Source organism: Bactrocera dorsalis, chromosome 6 (genome assembly GCF_023373825.1).
Source record: "Bactrocera dorsalis isolate Fly_Bdor chromosome 6, ASM2337382v1, whole genome shotgun sequence".
NCBI classification, from domain to species: Eukaryota; Metazoa; Arthropoda; class Insecta; order Diptera; family Tephritidae; genus Bactrocera; species Bactrocera dorsalis.
Window position 1 is genome coordinate 30548521 of NC_064308.1, and position 22135 is coordinate 30570655.

At 39.9% G+C, this 22135-nt stretch overlaps 2 protein-coding genes across 2 annotated transcripts; both read right to left on the reverse strand.

The window, feature by feature from the left end:
- Positions 1 to 518: 518 nt before the first annotated feature.
- LOC125779439 (uncharacterized) lies at positions 519 to 3565 on the reverse strand. The gene has a single exon (XM_049460803.1). The coding sequence runs from the start codon at positions 1445 to 1447 to the stop codon at positions 533 to 535; it is 915 nt and encodes a 304-aa protein (XP_049316760.1). The 5' UTR covers positions 1448 to 3565; the 3' UTR covers positions 519 to 532.
- An 11506-nt stretch (positions 3566 to 15071) lies between these two features.
- On the reverse strand, positions 15072 to 16895 carry LOC125779735 (ATP-dependent DNA helicase PIF1-like). Its single transcript, XM_049461007.1, has one exon. The coding sequence runs from the start codon at positions 16893 to 16895 to the stop codon at positions 15072 to 15074; it is 1824 nt and encodes a 607-aa protein (XP_049316964.1).
- Between the last annotated feature and the right edge of the window lie 5240 nt (positions 16896 to 22135).

Below are 22135 nucleotides of genomic sequence, written 5' to 3' on the forward strand. Positions count from 1 at the left end.
TAACCTTGACTCGTCTCCAGGCCCCCGGGATGTAACCTAATCGGATGCAGTTCGCATAGATAGGTGACAACCAGCTGCATGACACCTTAACAGCCTGTTGCAGCTGCGCTGGTATGATGCCGTCTGGTCCCGGGGACTTGAATGGTTTGAACGAGTTAATCGCCCACGTCAAGTGTCGCTCATCCAGGATGCCGACAAAGGCCGCGCAATCGTCATGAGGCACCCCGAGAGATCCCCTCACAGAGGACATGTTGCTCGGGAAGTGAGCGTCGAGAAGCATTTGAAGTGTTTCTTCGCTACTGAGGGCCCACTTCCCATTTGCGTCCTTGAGATACCCCAGGGACGCTGGGGTTTTTGCGAGAATACGCCTAAATCTCGAGGACTCGTGACAGCCTTCCACTTTTTCACAGAAGCACTTGCACGAGGTCCTCTTGGCCTTCCTTAACTCGGACTTATGTAATGAAAGTCCTGCTTTATACAAAGCCCAGTCCTCAGATAACCCACTTCTGCGGGCCCTGTTGAAAAGCCTCCTTCAAGACGCCCTGATGTCTGAGAGCTCCTTAGTCCACCATAGAGGTTTCTCTTTGCCCTTCGGCGATCTTAGTGGACAAGACCTCTCCAGAGCATCCTTGCACGCCGAGCTGAAGACTTCAACCCACTCCTCCACCACATCGGTAGTGGCCAACGAGTCCACCGCCGGTGCGCGTAGGAGAGTTTGCCGAAGCCTGCGGTAACCCTCCCAGTCCGTGTTCCGAGGGTTCCTAAAAGATTTCCTAAGCGGACCTTCTCCGGCTAGACTAAACTCGATATACCTGTGATCCGAAAAGGAGTGATCGTCGAGGACCCTCCAGTCCGATATCAGCGGGGCAATCGCTTGTGAGGTTAGGGTGAGGTCGAGAACCTCCTCCCTGCCTGCAGTCACAAAAGTAAGAGAGTTACCTCTATTACAGATGCGAAGATTTTCGCCAATAATGAAATCAAAAAGCGACTCACCTCTGCTGTTAGTATCCGAGCTTCCCCAGATCTGATGCCGCGAGTTAGCGTCGGAACCGATGATGACGTCGGTGCCAGTTTTAGATGCCTCGGCTAAGGTCCTCCTCAGCAGTAAGGGAGGTGGCTCCACCACATCATCGTGTGGCATGTATGCGGAGATAAGCCAGAGATCTCCGGTGTCGCACTCCAATTTCGCTGTCACTATGTCAGCGTTGCTGAAATTAGGTAAAAGAAATACCGTTAATTCATTCCTTACCAGCATACAGGCTCTGTTCCTACCTGCATCCTTGGCCATCAGGAGCCTATGGCTCTTTGTCCTCAATCCAGAGATCCCGTTACCAGTCAGCCACGGTTCCTGGATCAGGACGATATCAGCTCCGTCCTGTCCCAGACGGAGCAAAAGATTGGCGGAAGCCGCCTTCGCATGCTGGAGGGTAATCTGGAGGAATTTCATCCTTCAGACCTTTCTCCAGGAGCGCTATTTCAGCGCTCAAGTCGTGATCGACCCGAACTTCCTCGAACAGTTGTTCGAGGCTGAAGACGGAGTCGCCAATCGACGAACCGCCTCCAACACTCGCCACATCCGATAGATCCGGATCGACCACTTCCACGGCCATTTGACCGTCGGCGCCCTCTGACGCATCCACCGCAGCCACCGCAGCTTGGGGCCATCAGCCCTGGCATCAGATGGAAGTACTTTCAGCACTACCATCTCAAAACCATAGCTTATGGCTCCCTTTGTTTTGCTGAGAGGACCGATGGATTCCGTGTTTAGCATTATCAGCGCTTGCCGATACGGCTCATCAGTCCTCTCCAGCTTTAAAACTTTCCAGTCCTGCGTCGGAAGTGAGGGATTACAGTATCCTGCCTTCCTGTATAAGGTGGCCGATCTCTCGTCAGCACAACTTGTGAGCTTGTGCAGCCCTTGGTGCCAGCCGGCACTTACACATTTCGGGGGTGGCCCCGGGTTTTCCTTGACCACCCTTAGGAATACCGATGAGATAGCCGCCGCTACCCTCTTCCATTCGTCATGGGAGATGGCGCCGTCCTCCCTACTACGGTCGAGCCCCCCAGTACTATGGCCCCAGCGCCTTTAGCGATTTCGCTAAAGGTTGGCGCCTTTCCTGTTCGCGGTTTCTTAATAAGGGAGGTTTCTCCCTCGTGCGACCTCTGCCGCTTGACCGCCGGTTCTGTCCTGCTGGTTTCCGGTCCTGCCCTATCGTTCTCGCTCAGCACTTTCTTGGCCCACTCAAGTGTACTAGCATGTTGCTCAGAAACCTGACCAACATGCTTGTCACCGTAGCGTTCCACGATTTTGGCCGCCAATCGACGGTCTGACTTTAGCTTCCTAGCTAAAGCTGCTTTGCTTTTTCCCCCCGTGGATCCCTTCATAACTCTAGCTGAGGTTCCCCTGCTAGTACTGGCGATTCCGCCGCGCATGAAGGATCCACCCTTCGCTACTTCTGTTGTCGGCGGTTTAGCGCCGGTTACCCCCAGCCTGCTACCTGAGGAGACACCTACTGGAGTCCTTGTCGTATTGCTGCCAATTCTCGGCGACGGTTTCGTCGCCATGGGAGCAGCATCCCCGCCTCGGTCGGATCTAGGTGCCGATTTCGACAGCCCTACACTTCCCTTCGTCGTTCTTCCGTCATTATCATTTTCAGTGTTGTGATTGTCCATGCAAAAAGGGTCCCCACTCAGAGCCGCTATCCGTCCCCCGGAAGGTAGTCGCCTTTTATGGTCCCAAGGTTGTCTCGATGACGAGGCCAAGGCGAGGGTTGACGTACGCCCTTATGAGGCAATACGTTCAGAGCCGACCAGCGCAAAGAAGGAGTCATCTCAACATACACTTACCACGCCAACTTAACGACGACGGGGGGGGAACGTACTCTGAGGCCTGCCAGGGTTTTAACGGGACGGAGGCAGTTGCGACATTAGCCTGTCAGCCGTTTCTGATGAGTGTCACCTCATCATACTCAGGTGACAGAATGCCACCAGCCCAGGGTTCTACCAAATCCAATAAAAAGTTTCTCAAAAACCAGTCCAAAGCCAAAGTCGTCCAGGGAGTTGTTAGGCCGTGAAGGCCGCAGGTCATTTAGCGTTACCCAGGATGCACCAACTAGGAGGCGACCTGCCTTACATCCCCCAATGTACATGATGCTAAAATTTTTGCAGAATCAGCTATTGGAAGAGCACCTGGAAATTATTCTTGTGAAAGGCAATGGATAGCCGGTGATTCTGCGTATCCCTTAAATAGAAATATAATTACACCTTTTCGGCAAAATAGCAACGAACTGTCGCAATATAAAAGGTATAGGTTCAACAAATACTTTTCTAAATATCGAGTACGAGGGGAAAATTGTTTCGGCAAATTAAAAGAAAGATTTAGCAGCTTAAAAGAGCTTCGGTTTCGATTGACCAACGAAAACAATTACAAGAGCTGTTGCAGATGGATTTTAGCCTGCAGCATTTTGCATAATATATTGCAAGACTTTAACAATGACGACGATAATAGCTGTGATGGGGAAGAAATTGATTATCCTCCAGAAATTTATGAACAACACGAACTACGAATTGCATTGGCTGAACTTGTTAATAATAGGAGCTCCCAATAAAAGTTTCTAAGTGAATTTTTTTTAATTTTTAGAACTAAATGTGTTTTTTTAACCAAATACCATTTAGTTGTAAAGACAATTATCTTAATATTTAAAGGAAGAGTTCCAATGTAATTAATAAATTTAATTTTTGTTTATATCATATTCGTAGTGCTTTCTTGGTGTATCCTCGGAATGGGTTAAAAATTATAAAGTACAGAAAATAAAAACCGCCAAAGAATATGTAGCAGTGTTTCCGACGACGTGTTTTTCTTTACGCTTGATTTGCAAAATAGGTTTTTATCAACACAGGCTTTAGTTGTTTAAATTGAATTAGTTTCGTATAGAAATCTAAACTATACAAATTTTCATCGAAATATTCAACTTTTTAGTCGGCATTTTTAGCCTTTTTGATATGCAATTCAATAGCCTATTAACCTTTATTGAAATAAAAGATGTTTCATATTTTTCTAATGAAGATGTTATACATACATGAAGAAAATACTTAGCACCGCGAGATTTTAATTGCATTATTTTCATTTTTTCCATTTCAATTCTTTCTTTCATTTCCAGTTCTTTCATAGCTATTCTCTCCCACATTTGAATTTCCATAACTTGAATTTCCCTGTCAGTTTTTTTTTCTACCAACTCTTTTTCAAATTTGTCTTTATCAAACAAAAATTGTTGCTCTTTTAGCATTAAATCATTTTCCCTCATCTTAAATTCCTTCTCCATTCTGTCTTTTTTTGCATCCAATAAGCTCGAGTGTACATCGAAAACGTCTGATAGGGCTGTACGCGAGTATATACCCTTTCGGACAGCCTTTGAAATAGAAGGGGTGACCAGAGGCTCGGGTAATGCCACGATTTCCTCAACGGTTATATCAGAGGACGTGGCAACTTCTGGTGAATCAGTACATGCAATGTCCTCGCTATCCAATACAAAGCAGTTTGAAGTGAGCTCCCTATAGCCAAAAATGTCTTCTAAGTCATCGTACCGGAGACGCATCCTTACGATCGCGTCTAAAAATGAAGTGTATTTGTAGGATATATACATTTAAAAATGTATGATGTGTAGAACCTACTTCTGGTAGTGTCACAATTATCCATGGTGCCACTTCCCGTTGCATTTTGGCAGGACTTGGCCTTGGTGTACTGCAATCTTAAGTGTTTTACCTTGCAACGCACCAGAGTCCAATGCAAGTCGCTGCCAGTTTGGTTCAAAAATCTTTTATAATAATGTTGGGCCGTTGGTTTCTCTAGTGGCCTGTTGTCCCTCAAAAAGTTGATTAAACTTTCATTTTCGTTGTCGGTCCACTTTCTGTATGGAGCCTTTCGAACACGCTTATGTAGAACCTGCAATAGAACAATTATAGGCAGAATATTTTCCTATTTATATTTAAAAATATTGCGTTTACCTTCTGTATTTCTGTGTTGCTTTCCATTTTTTCTAAACGCGAATAGTCAGCTGATCAAAGTTGCCAGTTTAGCAGGAAACAAAAAAAAACTGTGGAAAAACTGTTATTTCGAACTTCTATAGGAAACAACAACAAACAAAGTTACCACGTGGTAAAATGTTTTGAAGTTAACAGATGGCAAAACTAACACATCAGATAATAAAGAGCTGTGAACACCCTAAGTGTGTGTATGGCAGAATACGTCACTATATATCTATTAATTTTTAAGAGAAATCGACGCCGTACTGGCAATGCTGTATACAGATCCAACAGCTTGCGAATATGTATACCGAAGGGTTATCCTAAATAAAATTCAAGGTAAGGCATTGCATGCTATTCGTACTTTATCGTCAGATGCAAACTGGACCGAAATCAAAGCAACCCTAATCAGAACGTTCGGCATTAAGGAAACATACCACCAACTTTACCAGCAAGCGTTTGCACTTCGACATACTAATAGTAGAATTTATTTTGAATTGTTATTAAATATATCATACAAATTAAACGAAAAGTTTGGATACGATGTGAGTAAACCAATAGAATTTAGTCCTCTAAATAATGAAAAAATTATTTTAAGAACCTTTTTGAGTAATATAAACGGCAATTTGGCTTCGATAATTATAAATAGAAACATAAATAGCCTATGAGATGCATAAAATTTATTAGAAAGTGAAGGTTTAATTCGTAATCAGAACAAGTGTAATAGTACTAATTTTAATGATGATTACTACTATAACTATGCAAAACCAAGTAGACATACAGATTCAAGTTACAACTATAACAGAGATCAATAAGAATATAAAATAAATCAAAAACTCAGAATAATAATACCCCAAATTTTAGAAGAAGTGAGCTAATGAATACAGGTTACGCACAAGTTAATGAAATCGATAGAAACCAAGTTTCAAATTTTCATACAATAGCCTCAAAGGAACATTACCCATAATAGAGCTACATATAGAAAATAATACTGTTTTATGTTTAGTAGATACTGGCTCAACTACATTACTTCTAAATGAAAAAGTACTACCTTACTACAAAAGAATTCCACTTCAAGCTCCATTAAAATTTAAATCTTTAAGCTTTGAGGGAAAAACTTTTGATTCAATTCTCGGACAAAACATTTTAAAACCGCTAAAGGCGGACACAGAAAGGAATTACTATAAAGAACATCGAAATTAAATTTGTGAAAGATTATCCATATGGTAAAATAAATAAGTTTCATCATTTAAATACAATCAGTATAAATGAAAAAGTTTTACAAAATTTATATAAGAACTTAAATACAGAAGAAAATAGCGCTCTAAACAAAATACTCAATAATTATCACGATTTAATTTACACAGAAGTTCAGCAGTTAAGTTGCAAAACACGAAATTAAAACAACAACCGACAGACCAATTTGCACAAAAGCTTATAGATATCCTCAAATACACGAAAAAGAAGTAAGCGCACAAATTACAGATATGCTGAAACAAGGCATTATAAAAGAAAGTAACTCTCCTTATAAGAGCCCCTTATGGACCGTACTTAACAAGGCAGATATAACTGGCGAGAAAAAATTGGGAATAGTAATAGATTATTGCAAATTAAACGAAATTACAGCGGACGAGAAATTTCCTTCGGTATTGGAAATTTGACGACAATATACTAAACAAACTTGGACGAGCACAGTACTTCTCGACGATAGATTTAGCAAATAGATTTCACCAAATCCTTGTTAAAGAAGAAAACCAGTTAAAAACTGCCTTTTCTACCCCCTACATTATAAATACGTTCTGATACCTTTTAGCCTAAAAAATGCTCCAGCAACCGTTCAAAGACATATTAAATGTTTTGAAAGATTTTATTAACAAATTCTGTGTTGTGTACCTGGATGATATACTTATTTTTTCCCCCAGTTTTGACGAACATGTTACAAGTATCAAACAAGTTTTGGCAAAGTTAAGAGAAGCGAAACTAAAAATCCAAATCAATAAATGTAAATTTTTTCAAAAGAAACCCTATACCTAGGTCACATTTTGACACCTGAAGTCGTTAAACCTAATGCAAATAAAATAAAAACTATTTTAGAACTAAAGATTCCAAAATCCGTTAAACAAATAAAATAGTTTCTCAGTATGTGCGGCTATTATCGCAAATTTATTAAGGATTTCGCAAACGTGGAATACCCGATGGTAAAGTTTCTAAAGGAAAGATGCTCTTATAAATATTGATCCCAATTTTATCAATTCGTTTGAAAAACTAAAGCGAATAATTACAGAAATTTCAGTGCTTAAGTATCTGGATTTTAGCATACGTTTTGAGTTGGCAACTGATGCCAGCTCCTACGCAATCGTAGCAGTGTTGCCGCAGGACAAACATTCTGTTTGCTATGCTAGTCGAACGTTGAACGACAATGAGCGTAATTATTCGGACACAGAAAAAGAGCATTTGGCTATTGTCTCGGCTGTCGGATATTTTCGCCCATATTACGTCCGATCACCAGCCGTTAAAATGGTTGTATACACAAACGCAAGGAAAAGATGCTAATCCAAGACTTTACTGATGGTTAGTAAAACTAAGCGATTAAAATCTAAACATTAAGGGAGGAGATAACCATGTAGCAGATTTTTTAAGCAGAATCAATTCTGATACTCATGAAATAAACGTAGGTAATGACGACAGTTCAAGCTCTTTAAATAATAACGCAAGTGGCGATACAACCACAATGCATCCCCAAGATGATGATGAAGTGATTACATTGGCATTTTAGACACAGTAGTAAAAAGATTTCCTTTCAAAATTATATTTACAAACACTTTAGAACAAATTTTAGAACGAAACATTTCAGTTTAAAAATAAGAATTTACACAAATCTAGAGGATGAAAAATATAATATTTTACAACAAAAAATTGTAGATATATACAATAATAAGCCAGATTTCAAAATTTTCAGAGGTTCTTACAATGCAAAAGATATGGCATCAGAAAACGAAACATTTAAAAAAATTCACATGTACCATAAAAATTAAACAGGTCAGTCCGACTCCGACTTTATAGCGCGGTTATTCTTTCGTGGGTTTGTTAAATTTATTTAAACCGATTGATTTATACAAAAATAAGTGTAATTTGGCCAGAAATATACATTACGGCTTTCGTTACAAAGAGGGGGATATGGGCCACGCATAGGTACCCCAATGTCCGAGCGAGCGAGACGGTTTCGGGAACGTCGCATAGCTGCTGCCGCCGACCTCGCGAGTACCTCTACCACTGGAATACCTATACTTATGGACGTAAAGAGTGAACAGACGATCGATATATCTATTGGATCTGCCACGGAACTGAGAGATGTCAATATCAGTAGAAGTGAAGCAATGCAAAAGCATTGGCGTTCAGCGGACAAACGCTTCAAAACGGTATTTTAAGCCAATCCGTTTGGTTTATCTTGCCGCGTTTGTGATCGACTTTGGTTCGAAAGAGACTTAAAGAAAGTGAAACATCGCAACATTTCTTCCCTTCAAACAAAATTACCAGATGAAAAAGTGACGGAATTTCGCTTATGCTGTACCTGTAGCAAATCGATAGATGCCGAATATTTTCGTAATATATGTTTCTATTATGTACCTGTTCTTTTTTATTAAAATACTTAAAACAGCGTCAATCTTGTTTTCATTTCAATCTTTTACTTTAAAAGCGATTCGCTAACATAGACGTTTCACGTCAAAACCAACGGCCGTGTGCCCCCGCACAGCCCCACCCGACTTTTTACATTTATAGATCGTCTCTCAAAAATTGCTATTGCCTACTACCTTGTGGACAGAAATAACCAAACAATAATTGAGAAACTAAGACCATACCAATCACAGAAAGGACATTTTGAAACCTTGATAACAGATAACGGATTTAAAAGCGTAAAGTAAGCAAATCCATTGAGTACTACAATAACTCATACCATTCCATTATAAAAAAATACCAATTAATGTGGAATCAGGAAATTGTAATAAAAGAAAAATGATCAATGAAAAGAAAAAATACTAAATGAAAATATAAATTTCATGATAAATTTAACAAACAAGAAATTACTTAAAACAAAAAAAAAAACAAGCAAACAAAACAAAAACGTTATGAAATGAATAAACAAGAACAACAAAAAATCAATAAATCGGGATTAGATTAGCAAACAAAAAATAATAATATAATAGATATACATATGTATACGTAAAAACAAAACGAATTGTACAAAAAAATTAACTATGTTATGAATATATGTACATATGTAAATATTAGATTTTTTTAACTATTAAAAATTTTAATTGTATTATTTCTATAACTGTTTACTTATTATATTATATCACAATTCATGCAAATTTTAATTTTTACGGGGGGGGGGAAGTTACGTAGCCTATCATAACAGTCTGGCAACTATCCCTCCACTTACCTCAATACGATAATACATATGTACGATATTAAGGTCTCGTATAAGCTTAATAAGAATATTATAAGTTGATCTTAAGATAAATTTGGCGTACCCCAACTCCCCATCATTTAAAGGAGGTACAGGAACCTCTTGAGGTACCTGCACCTCCGACCTGGGAAAGAACGCACCTAACAGAACCCCCGCGCACTCTATCCACGACGATAACAAAGTGTCACCAACGCGAAAAGAGGTGACATCCTCCCTTCTACGACTCCGGCAAATCCTGTAGACCTGACCCCAGGGGTCGTTCCTACTTTCCCTAACAAAGCTCCTCCACTCGTATTCCTTAATTTTCACCAACATCTCCTTGTATTCCCTATCCGCACAACTAAATTCATACCTAAGCTGGGACAGCCTATCTGAATTGGACCGTCGGGCGCGTTGAAACTTTCGCCTCAATCGCCTGACAGTCCTCCTCTTCAAGGTTAACTCAGGCGTCCGCCATTTAATTTTACTAAATTTGGAACACTCATACCTACCAAAAACCTTATCATTAACCCCCCAAACTACCTCATAGAAACAAGCAATTTGCTCGTCTACCCCCAACTCCTCAGAAACTCTAAGCGGTATTCCCAACACCGCATCCCTAACCGAGAGTCCATATTGGTTCCAGTCAGTACCAGCGGTACGCCATCGCCGCAATGGACTCTCATGAGGTGAGGGAGGGGATCGAGAGGTAACCATAATTTGAAGCAAATTATGATCACTCAATCCCCAACCTCCCTTAACCTCCCATCTAACGCTGAAAGCCCTACTTGCTGCCTCCTTCATAAGCGTCACGTCAATGTCGCTCACGCCCCCAGGCTCATCCAACGTACACAACTCGCTCGGCTCGTTCCAAATGTAGAGGCTATTGGCCACCACCCATTCGCTTAGTGCCTCACCGCGACTGTGGCTTTGGTATCCAGACGAATGCCGGGATACCTTACTAAACAACATCGATAAATGGGCTACTACTCGCAAGTGGTAGTAGCTTATCTATGTAGCCCAGGTAGAAGAATCCACAACTACGCAATCGTAACGTGGATTATTCACAACTATTGCGGCGATAGCTCTAAGGTCCGTGAAGACCTTAAAACCCCCAAGAAGACCCCGAACCACACCATTGGTGGCGTAGGGCTCTTGGAGTAGAGCAATACCGCACCCTCCCTCAACCATACAACCCCCCAACTCACATATCACGGCATAGGAACCCTGACAGTTATGCTGGATGATCCCACCCATCAGTGTCTGGCGAGGGCGCGCTCAACAATGCCACAATATATAGGGCAGACAGCTGACATCATTGGATGCCCAGCCGGCCTACCCATAAACTCACAGTTTAAGGCCTTCTTGACCGGACCTCCGGCAAATATCTGCTCTAGCCCTCCACTCAGCTGCCCTATGATCAAATCCCATGCAACGGAAGCAGCCAGCGACGGGGCTATCCGGTCGCACCGTGAAAGAGAACCACTTTATGCAAACCGACGTCACCTTCCAGGGACGACTGACCATCCTCACGTTCGACCTCTAGGATGCCGGGCTGAAGTCCTGGAGGTTCAGTCGGAGTAGCCCTCCATGAATTCTTCATGGGGGATCTTCGTATAGACCTCCTGATCCACCACCCGACGACCCAACTTCCGGTTGAAAGAGACGTCCAACCCCACCTCCCGAATTTTTTGGTGCTCGCCACTCTCTCTCTCTCTCTAGAACAGAGGGAGTGCGAATAGCTGCCCCACCACCCTTTATAGGCCTAACCTCGTGGATCCTCACACCAAGTGAGGGACCCACATCCTTCACGACTTTTTTAATTACCTCATTAGAGGAAGTTGCAGGGCCCTTACTCCTGACAACGACCGAGCAAGTCTCCACAGGCTTCGGCGTCACCGGTGTAATTGCTTCCAGCACAGGTGCTGGAGGCGCAGGCATCGGTGCCGACGGAGCCGGCATTGACCTGCTCGGCGGCGAAGAGGAGGGTCTTCCACAACTCCCCCTAAGGACATCTACCAGACCGCGAACAGGGGCATTCTCGGTTATAACCGTCATCAAAAGCGCCACATATTTTTAGGCAACCCCCAGCAGCCCCTTCGCAGTCCCTACAACAAAATTCTTGGCATCGAACACGACCCCGTTTAATTCCTCCGTTATCCTCTTGGCAGCCGCCACATGGCTGACTGCCCCACCCCCAACAACAACCGCTCCCCGTGAAATATCCCGCTTTATCTCGCCCCCCCTTCCTGCCGCCCTCTTTAGTGCGCCCGACGATCGTTTCTTTGCCAACCGTCCTAGACGGTTGGGCAAACGCTTTCTCGGCGGTGGCCACACTGGCACTCCCGCCACGACTCACGCTCCCTCCCTCGAATTGCCCCTCATGACGCGGCGACACCGCACGTGCAACCGCTTTCACAGCGGTGGCCACATTGGCACTCCCGCCGCAAGTCCCGCTCCCTCCCTCGTTACTCGGCGGCCCCAAACGCGCAGCCGCTTTCTCGGTGGCGGCCACGTTGGCACTCCCACCACAACTTTCGCTCCCTTCCTCGCTACCGCCCTTTTGGCGCGGCAACAGGTCACTGTTGACTGTCATAACTTCGAAGTTAGAGATCATTTCGCTTATCTTGGAACTAGTGTTATCAGCAACAACCATGTCAGTCTGGAAATACAACGCAGAATAACTCTTGCAAACAGATGCTTCTTTGGACTCAGTAGGCAATTGAGAATTAAAGTTGTCTCTCGACGAACAAAAACTAAACTCTATAAGTCACTCATTATTTTGGTCCTGCTATACGGTGCAGAGGCATGGACGATGACAACATCTGATGAGTCGGCCTTAGGAAATTTCGAGAGGAAGGTTCTACGAAGGAAGTAAAGGAGAGGAAGACCTCCACTCTGTTGGAAAGATAAGTAGAGAAGGACCAGGCTTCGCTTGGCATTTACAATCAGTTTGTTGACGAAGGGCTTTAATTTTTCACACAACACGATTGATAAAACCTCGTATGCGATGTTGAGGAGGCTTATCCCTCGGTAGTTGGCGGAGATTATGGGGTCTCCAATTTTGTGAATTGGGCAGAGCACACTTAAATTCCAATCGTCGGACATGCTTTCGTCCGACCATATTTTACAAAGAAGCTGTTGCATGCTCTTTATCAGTTCTACGCCGCCATGTCTATCCTATCTCGTACGCGTTGTGGTCGATTGCTTCGTTGAGAGGTATTCACTCTGTTTTCTCTCAACTGCGATACGACACTCCTCATTGTATAATCTGTTCTGTTGTCTTTTCTCTTGCAACTGTACGTAAGGAGCTAGAAATGCCATCCCACTGTTCCCTAATACCGAGTTGCTATGGATTGCTCTCGGAGAGTAGGAGTGAAGTCGAGTAGAAAATCGTTGTTGTGATTCAAGCCTTCCTTATGTTTGTTGGCGTGCGTTTTTGCTGCACAGAGGTGAATGCGGGAAATGAAATAAGGTTGAATTAAAAAGCTTAAGCTGTTATTTCTTCCTTTATTCAGGTGAATCTCCAGACTAAATTTAAAATAATTTCGTTCTTAAAATGAAACCTTCAATATTGATTAGAATAAGTAAATGTAAACAAAATTATATATGTAATCTTTTAATACTTTTCCAAGTACAATATTAAATTCGGTGCATTGACATTTATGTAGCTTAAGTACTTTTTTAAGTGGACGTACAAATATTTACATAATTGGACATTACTTTGACTTTTGCTTATGAAAGTAAAAGTAATAACGTTTTATGTAGTATTCATAAATTTAAGTTCGGTGACATGAAATTTGAGCCACAATGTTTAAATACAATTTGTTTACATTGCAAGTATCGTTGTTTAATTTTTAAGGATCAACGACACTTGCATTTTCTTTAAACATATTTATGTGAGTGTCAATTTAAATCATACCAACAAATAAATAAATGTTTTATACAGTAATGTTTTTGGGTTGATTTAAGTACATATTTTCTTATGATTTCGTCCACGTTGGGGTTTCTTTACATATTGTTGTTTGTGGAACTATATATGTAACTCCTCCACCCCTAGACGAAGGATTCTCCTGAATTCTTTCTTTATTTCTTTTACAATGATTGCACATTAATATTATTGCAAAGAATATTACTATTAATATCATATTATCACTGTTGGTACACTATATGTTACAACTTTATTCTTGTATTTTATTTCTTCTATTTCTTTTAGATTATGTATCGACGTTAATTTTAATTCTTCTAAAGTTAGAGTAGCATTAAAAGTAATATTGTTGGATTGTGATAATATAATTTTCTCAATAAACATTTTGTAATTATTTGAAAATTTTTGGTTTGCTAATTCTATTGAACAGTTGTTGTATTTTATTACACAATTTCCAATTTTGAATGAAATAATTTTTTGAATATTTTACAATTATGATTTCGTCATTAATATTAATTATTTCTGAGTTAACATTTGTAACTCTTATGTCTTATCTATTGTACACGTTTTGATATGGTACATTCATTTATGTATTTATTCTTCTTGTACTCATAAATCTTATCATTATATTTGAATACATTTGAAATTTCAGCATTTATTTCTTTATTTATATAAGGAATAGGTATTATAGTTATTACTTGTATATTAAAAAATATTTTAGGTACTTTGATTTGAAATATTAATTCTCTTTCTGTTTCAAATATTGCCGTTCTTAAGTATTTAATTTTTCCAATGTTTATACTATATAATCTATTTCATTTTTTGTAAGGATATTGACATCATTTAAGTTATCACAGCTAGCATAGCTAACAAAATGTACAACAGCAAAGTTGTCGTAGCCAGCAAAATATACTGATATTACTCAATTCAGCAATATTCTGTAAATATACAATATCATTGCTCAATAAAGTTAATTTCCAAAAATTACAACAACAGCACATTTCGTCGGCACTAAACCAGAGCGGAAGCCGTGCCGCCGTACTGTAAGCCGTTTCTTGACCAAACTGAGGTTTGCTGTTTCGCTATAATTATTGCTTACTTATCATTATAGAGTACTAGCTGACCCGGCAAACTTCGTTCTGCCCAAAATAGATATTTTTTTTTTTCATTTCAAAAATTACACCAGTATTGGTTTTAATAGAATATGAACGATTTTTCCTAATTTCATTGTGTATATGTACTTTAAATACCGCCTTTTTTGTCTTTGACAAATTCCCAATATTGAAGAATAGTGAAGAAAAAATTATTGCTGAGTTTTTTGAACTGTTTTTGATAAAAAATTTAAATAAAAAAACATGATATACAGGCAGGTTCTGCAATTTACTTCCGAGTGAAATTTTGTGGAAAATACCTTTTGTACCTAATTTGACAAAATTTTTACAAATTTTACTCGGAAGTGAATTGTCAGAAACTGCCTGATAAACTTTTTTTTCGCGGGCACATGAATGCCTTTTGAATTTAATTGCTTGAAAAATGCTACTCTTTTCAATAATGCTGACACATCGCGTCCAGGATTTGTTGACAATTTAATAAAATTAAGTTTGTACTATTCTCATATAATTCTATTAGTTTTAATCGAGTCTCGAAAATATATAATTTTAGTACATATTTAGTTTAGGTTTTCTGTTCCGCGGCGTAAATAAACAGTGAGGAAGGTTTTTCAACACGGGAACACGCCACATAGAGCTGGCCATGTGAAAAGCAAGACATTTCTAAATTTATGCCGCATACTTCCAGCGACTGCCCTTGTGACTTGTTTATTGTCATCGCAAATGCAAGTTTCACTGGGAACTGCGAACGTCTGAATTGGAAGGGCAAATCTGTTGAAGTTAATGGAATTCGGGGAAGTAAGCATTCCTCTCCCTTAAACGGGCCTTTCAAAATGCTTGCCACTATTAAATTGTCCATTAGCTTGGTCACAATCAGTCGAGTACCATTGCACAGTTTGGGAGCATGAAGATTCCGTAGCATAATAACTACAGACCCAACTTTGAGACGCAAATTATGAGGCGGCATTCCAGGCGGCATCAAAGAGTTTAAGAACTCCACTGGGTAATTTACTACCTCGTCTTCATTTTCAACGCGATCGATTGATTTATATGACCGCAGATCTCCCGGAATTTGATTTTGAATCGTCCAATTCAAGTCGTTGACATCCATATTTTTTGCTGCTAAAATTGCGCGCGTGCTTAACCAATCGAAGTTACCATAATTTTGAGCAATATTTGGATATACACTACTGATTAGTTCGTATTTATTAGGTGTGAATTGGCAAATCGTAGTTGGAATCGATATTAATCCACTGCAAGGATCTATCGGAACTTGTCCATTTCCGATTCGCAACAGCTCTTTTGAAAAAACCTCCGCAGTTCTATCGTTTTGCAGCAAATCTCGCATATTCATGGTCAATGAAATGGTTTTAACAAACCTCCACAAATGCGATGACTTCAGACATGCGTTTAGCTCATCCGCCGCTGTTGATTTTGGAATTACGGGAAGTGTTTGTCTAAAGTCGCCCGACAGCAATATCATCACTCCTCCAAAGCAACGATTATTGTTGCGCAAATCTCTCAGTGTTCGGTCGAGTGCTTCTAATGATCGTTTGTGGGCCATTGTGCTTTCATCCCATATGATTAACTTACATTTTTTTAAAACTTGTGCCATTGCTAATTGCTTTGAAATATTGAAAACAGGACTTTCGTGTATTTGCAAGTTTAATGGAAGCTTTAATGCTGAATGTGCCGTTCTTCCACCTTCTAACAGTGTTGCAGCAATCCCAGTAGATGCAAGAGCTAATGCAATACCACCTTGACCACGTATTGCTGCTAGTATTAAAGACAATAGGAACGTTTTGCTAGCCCCGCCGGGCGCATCGAGGAAAAATATGCCACCGTTTCCACTATCTACAGCATTTATTAGCTGATTGTACGCACTGCTTTGCTGTTCATTCAACAGTGGAACATTTGTTTGTACTTGTTGTTGCAAGTGAGTTATATCGTAAGCACGCTCGCGTTCCAATTCGCGACTCACTAAATCCCTTGTTTGACGACTTGGTGCCGGCATATGAACTTCAATCCATAGTTTTCCACTCATAAGTAAACATAAATCTTCAATAAGGACTAATGCTTCATTGTAGATGTCAGCGTTCATTTGTAAGTCGACATTTCTCGTCGCTAATCGCAGGCGATGCAAAATATCTTCTGCCATGTCATCTTTGTACGTATCCCATAATAGACGCGGGTTTGAACGCTGACATGTCGAAATTATAATAGCGAAAAGTGTACGAACTGCAGTGGCTGGTGAAAAAGCTATTGCATCCGCTAGCGTTTGATTCCAGTGACTGCCGTGTTCAAGCAATTGCAATTGTTGACATGCTTCTCGAAATGTTTCACAAATGGTACCATCTACAGTCCTCAATGATTCAAATGAAGTTGTCATTCATTAATCAAAAGCAAACATTGGTAAAAGCAATCATCGTTCTTTGGATGGATTGTGTAAATTCGTCCCAATGCATCAGTTGAAAAAACACCTGGATAACCATCTACCGGATGGCCGTTCTTCCTGCGAAACCATTTCTTCGACGATGCATTCCATGTAAAATACCGAGGCATCTCCGAGTAAAGCAATGTTCTCGCGAACGGATCACTGGCGCAAGTTGCAAAGAAACTTGTTAAAGTGGTTGCTGGTGGTATTTCCGTTCGCTGTACTATGTTCTCTGCGTTGAAATAAACTCGCTGGCCATTCTCCAAATGAGCTGTCAGATGCACAACAGTAGGATGGCGTTCATGAATTGCAATTGAAAATATTCTCCAGATTGCTTCATTGCAGTTCACATATCTGCCCATTTGAAATTTGCTAATTTCATCTCGTTCAACGCCAATAACCGCCATATCGCTTCCTTTGGTGACATATTTGCAAACATACTTAATTGATTTTATTGAACTGCAATACTCAACATTTATATGTGTTTTGAATGCCTTAGACAAAATTGGCGAATATGGAACGATCCATGTGTTATCAACCACGAAATTCTTTCCTTTCAATTGAGTGATGAATGTTCTGCCATTGTCAGCGGGTGAGCGACGCCGATAGAGAGGGTATCCGTCGTTTCCAGTTTAAGTTTCCGAAATAAAAGCACGGGGACAGCGTTTTTTGCATTTACTGTCCGACATACAAACCGAAGATGGATCGTGTTCTCCGCATGGCCCATGAACCATATTGGCCATCACCACTTCGTGCAACTCTGGATCTATTTCAACATCAGGAATTTCGGCGGAAATGATGTCATCAATTTGGTCAGGTGTAATTTTCTCCACCATCCAAAGAAGAATGTGTGCGTGGGGCAAACGTCGTGGCGATCGCTTGGTGATTGACCGGGATGCAATAGATTCGTAATGTCTGGCCATTTTGGATTGCAAGTAAATGTAACAGACAAATACGGCCGTCCATAATTGCGCACGTAAGTCATCGTATCCTGGGAGTACTCATGCATGTGTCTAGGACTGCCAATGTATGTCGATGGCAAAATATAGAGTCGACCAATATCTGCAATATCCGCATCACCATTCATTGCATCTCTTAAGTGAATATACTCTTCAGATCGCAACTTCGACTGATTGTATCGCATATAAATAAGTCGTTCTGTCTCAACTTTAACGTACATGTCAACTGCATACTGTTGAAATAACCGTCCATATCTCAGTAAGTGGTTGTCATAGTTTAGGCGAATCATCATTCGATATGCGTAAAACTTCATTGAACTGACTTTTTTATTTGCCTCAACACCTAAAAGCTTAAACTACTTATATGAAGTAGCAAACAAACATTTTTTTACTAACCATTCACCGGATTTATCATCTTATATCCTAAGTGATATCCGTCTTCTCCACGGCAGAACATGAGCGGATATTGCATTGCGTCGTAAGACCGATGTGTCTCACTTATCTGTTTTGATTTCTACGTTTGATAACAATATCACGCGACTGCAAATTTTCTCCAACAACAACAACTGATATTTCGCTAACTGTATATTGTCTTTCATGTGTTGGTCTTTTGTCCGCTTGTATGATTATACTATGATCATCTGTTGGCATACGTTTCAACGAAATCGTAAACAGTTTAATGAGGCCATTGTGTTCGTGTAACATTTGCTGCAATTGTTCGATTATTTCTCTTTTCGTTGTATTGAAGATAGCACAACGCCGATTTACTTCATCATGTTAATCTCCCAGAAAGTAAATTTGGAGATATTTGTGTTCTTGATCTGGATGCGGCAACAGCGATCCAGCGAGATGAAAAATTTGCCCATGAACCTGTACAATTGGAGGAAAGCTCTGTAGTTTCTGTCGAATATTGTTTGGCAAAAATACCTTAAACTTTGGATTGTAGTTTTGTTCATTTACAATCTCATCGCCAAACGACGTCAAGTGAAAACAATCGTTGTACATTTTAGTGTGGTTTAAGAAATGGCTCGAGTGAGGAGATTCACCGTAAAGCAGCTGGAACAATGGCTGTGGTGGTGGAAGCAATTCTGGCAACCTAACCTTTCCCCCGGCGCAACATAACCCTGGCGGTTCATTTTTAAATTTGACTGCATTGCAATATTGACAAACTACTGACATCTGACCGATTTGAACAGATGCGCTATATTGAATGTTTGGATCATATCGAAAACTTGCCCGTTCAATGTTCAGAAAAGAAAGATGTTGCCGCTGTTGTCGTCGAATAATCGCATGTTGTGATCTTACTTCATCACTTTGGCGAGCACGAACTTCCCTTCTTCTCGATCGTTGTTGCTGATTGTGAACTTCCCTTCTTCTCAATCGTTCTTGCTGATTGTATGTTTGGTTGACATCTTCTAACTGGTGCGTGCTATTCTCCAGCAGTCTATTTCGTGGTGATACCCTCTCAATAACACTTTCCCTTTGACGTACTCTGCTATTTCGTGTTCTCCTTGCGGCCTGGGAACTCCGAGAAGTGTTACCATACGTACTGATTCTTGGCATCGTAACAAATATCTAATTGGAAATGATCATTCATTTGCATAAAGTTCGTATAAGGTTTTACGGACCAATAACTTACCTTTGAAAACTCCAAAAATGAATGAATTAAACTAAGGAAGCAGATCAATTGAATGATAAATTCCAATGTACATAAATCGGTATTCGCCAACACGCTAAATCACTTTCACTAAATAACTCACTTTTTAAAGATCAATATATCAGTAAAGCAAGGCGCATTTTTATTGCCCTCTAAATTTTGCGTGTTCGATTGCAAAGCAAAATTGACGTTTAATTTAATTTGTGTTTGTTTCATAAAACTGCCATTTCCATAAACCAAAAATAGCACGTAACACAACCAAAATTACGATATAACCGCTACTGTCACCGATAAATAAACAAAAATAGCAAGAAACAACCAAAATGTCGTGCTAGGTGTAAAATGAGATAAATATATGGTGGATTAACAACCAAAATAATTAAACATTGTATTGGAGGTACCACGCCCCCTTTTTCGATAACGCCAAGTTTTATGGGTGAGAATGGTGTTGTTTCCTATAGCTCTATACCAATTTTCATGTTCCTACCTTAAACACTTTTGAAGATATTCACCTTGTAAAATTCAGTTTGTATGGGGGGTGCCACGCCCCCTTTTCCGATTACCCCTTCTTTTATGTGTAAGAAGGCTTTTGATACTATATAGGTCTATACCAATTTTCAGGTCCCTACCATGAACCCTTTCACAGATATTCTGCTTAAAAAATTTAGTTTGTATGAAAGGTACCATGCCCCCTTATTCGATAGCCCCCGGTTTTATAGGTGAGAATGGTGTTGTTATCCTGTAGCTCTGTACCACTTTTCATGTTCCTACCTTAAACACTTTTAAAGATATTCGATTTGAAAAATTCAATTTGTATGGGAGGTGCCACGCTCCTTAATATTTTGTTCTGAAACAAATCCCCCAAAGGAAGTATTTCATTTGGTTCAGCCGTTTTCGAGTTTTAGCGTTACAACTATACACCATTTCATTTTTATATATATAGACTAGCTGACCCGGCGAACTTCGCCCCGCCCAATTTTTATTTTTTTTGGAAGTCATAGACTCGTATAACTTTACCACAAATAATATAAACTTCAAACAACGCATTTTCATTTAATGTTTTTAGTAAGTAGCAGCTTTTGTTATGACAGCCTAAATCCATGAAAATTTACTGTTGAAATTGATAAAACACCGCCAGCTGCTAGAAATGTAGCGCCATCTACTGTAACATACCGCACTTACTCAATACCGCTGTTAGCGCCACCAACTGGTGGATAGCTCTTTGCTAATAATAAACAAATAATTTGCAATAAATAAATAATGCGACCATAAGGAGAGTTATAAACTATCCTATCTTTCAAGTTGGACCAAACTGCACGCAGTATTAAAAATTTCATTAAAATCGGTTCAGTAGTTTAGGAGTCAAACGAAATGAAACAACGTGACACGTGATTTTTATATATTAAGATATAGAAATAAGTACTAGTAAGTAAGAATTCGTACATATGTATGTTTATAGTTAATAAGCAAATTCTGTATAAAATAAATGGGTTTAATAAAGAAATTCGAGTTCAACTTCACCATTCAAACCAGCGTGTTGTTAATCATCTGGTGGCAACCATTAACTGGCGCCCGAGAACTTTAAAAAACTTGAAGTTGCCTACACCAAAAGTATTAAAGTGAATCCGTACGCACAAATATCATTATTCAGAAGGATAAACGACGGAATTTAATTTTTATAGAAAGTGCAGTCGAGTTTGACATAAGTCATTAAAAACAGTATTTAAAACCTTGTTCGGAAATTTAAATTACAAGTGTACGCAAAAAACGCCGCAAAAACAAAAAGCGCGTCAAGTGTCGTGACATATCTTAAGATTTGTTAAACAATAAAGCTAAGTGTTTGACAAATCAAATTAAAAATACTTATAAAGTGGGCAACTGAAACAAGAAGCCGCCAAATCAACGCCTGGAGTGACGTCATCAACCCCCCAGTAGAGGAGTAACGCTTCAAACAGGACTAAGTGGACCGTCCAAAGAGAATGACAAAGTTGATGCTGATACTCCTGTAAGTTAATATTAAGCTTACATAAAAATTATAACTACCCGATATATTAAAAATATTGCATAGCAATAAATATCGGTCAAATAAATTTTAAGTATAACAATAACTACCCGATATAAATATAAAAAATATTAAAAATCTTGATAAGCAAATAAAATTTATACCCGATAGATAAAATATAAAGTACGATATTGTTAAAGCAATAAATAGCCGAAATTGTAAATCACAGTAATGGAGCAAATTCAAGAAGCTATTACACACCTAACAGGTGCTGTTAATGCACAAATAGAACAAACAAAAATATTGAGCAGTAGGATAAATCAGTTAGAAAGTAGAATTAGTCCCCATAACGAAAGTTCTATTTCAAATAACCATATTCACTTAACTGAGTCAGACTTAATAGAAATTAGTAGATTACCTGACAGCGTGAAGAACCTCCCAACATTCGAAGGAGATCCGATCCAATTCATATCCTGGATCCACAACGTCGAATCTGTTTTGCAGGACTACGAAGTAGTCAGAACAAAGCCACTGTATGGAGCCATCCTACGACATATTTGGCAGAAAATTAAAAGCC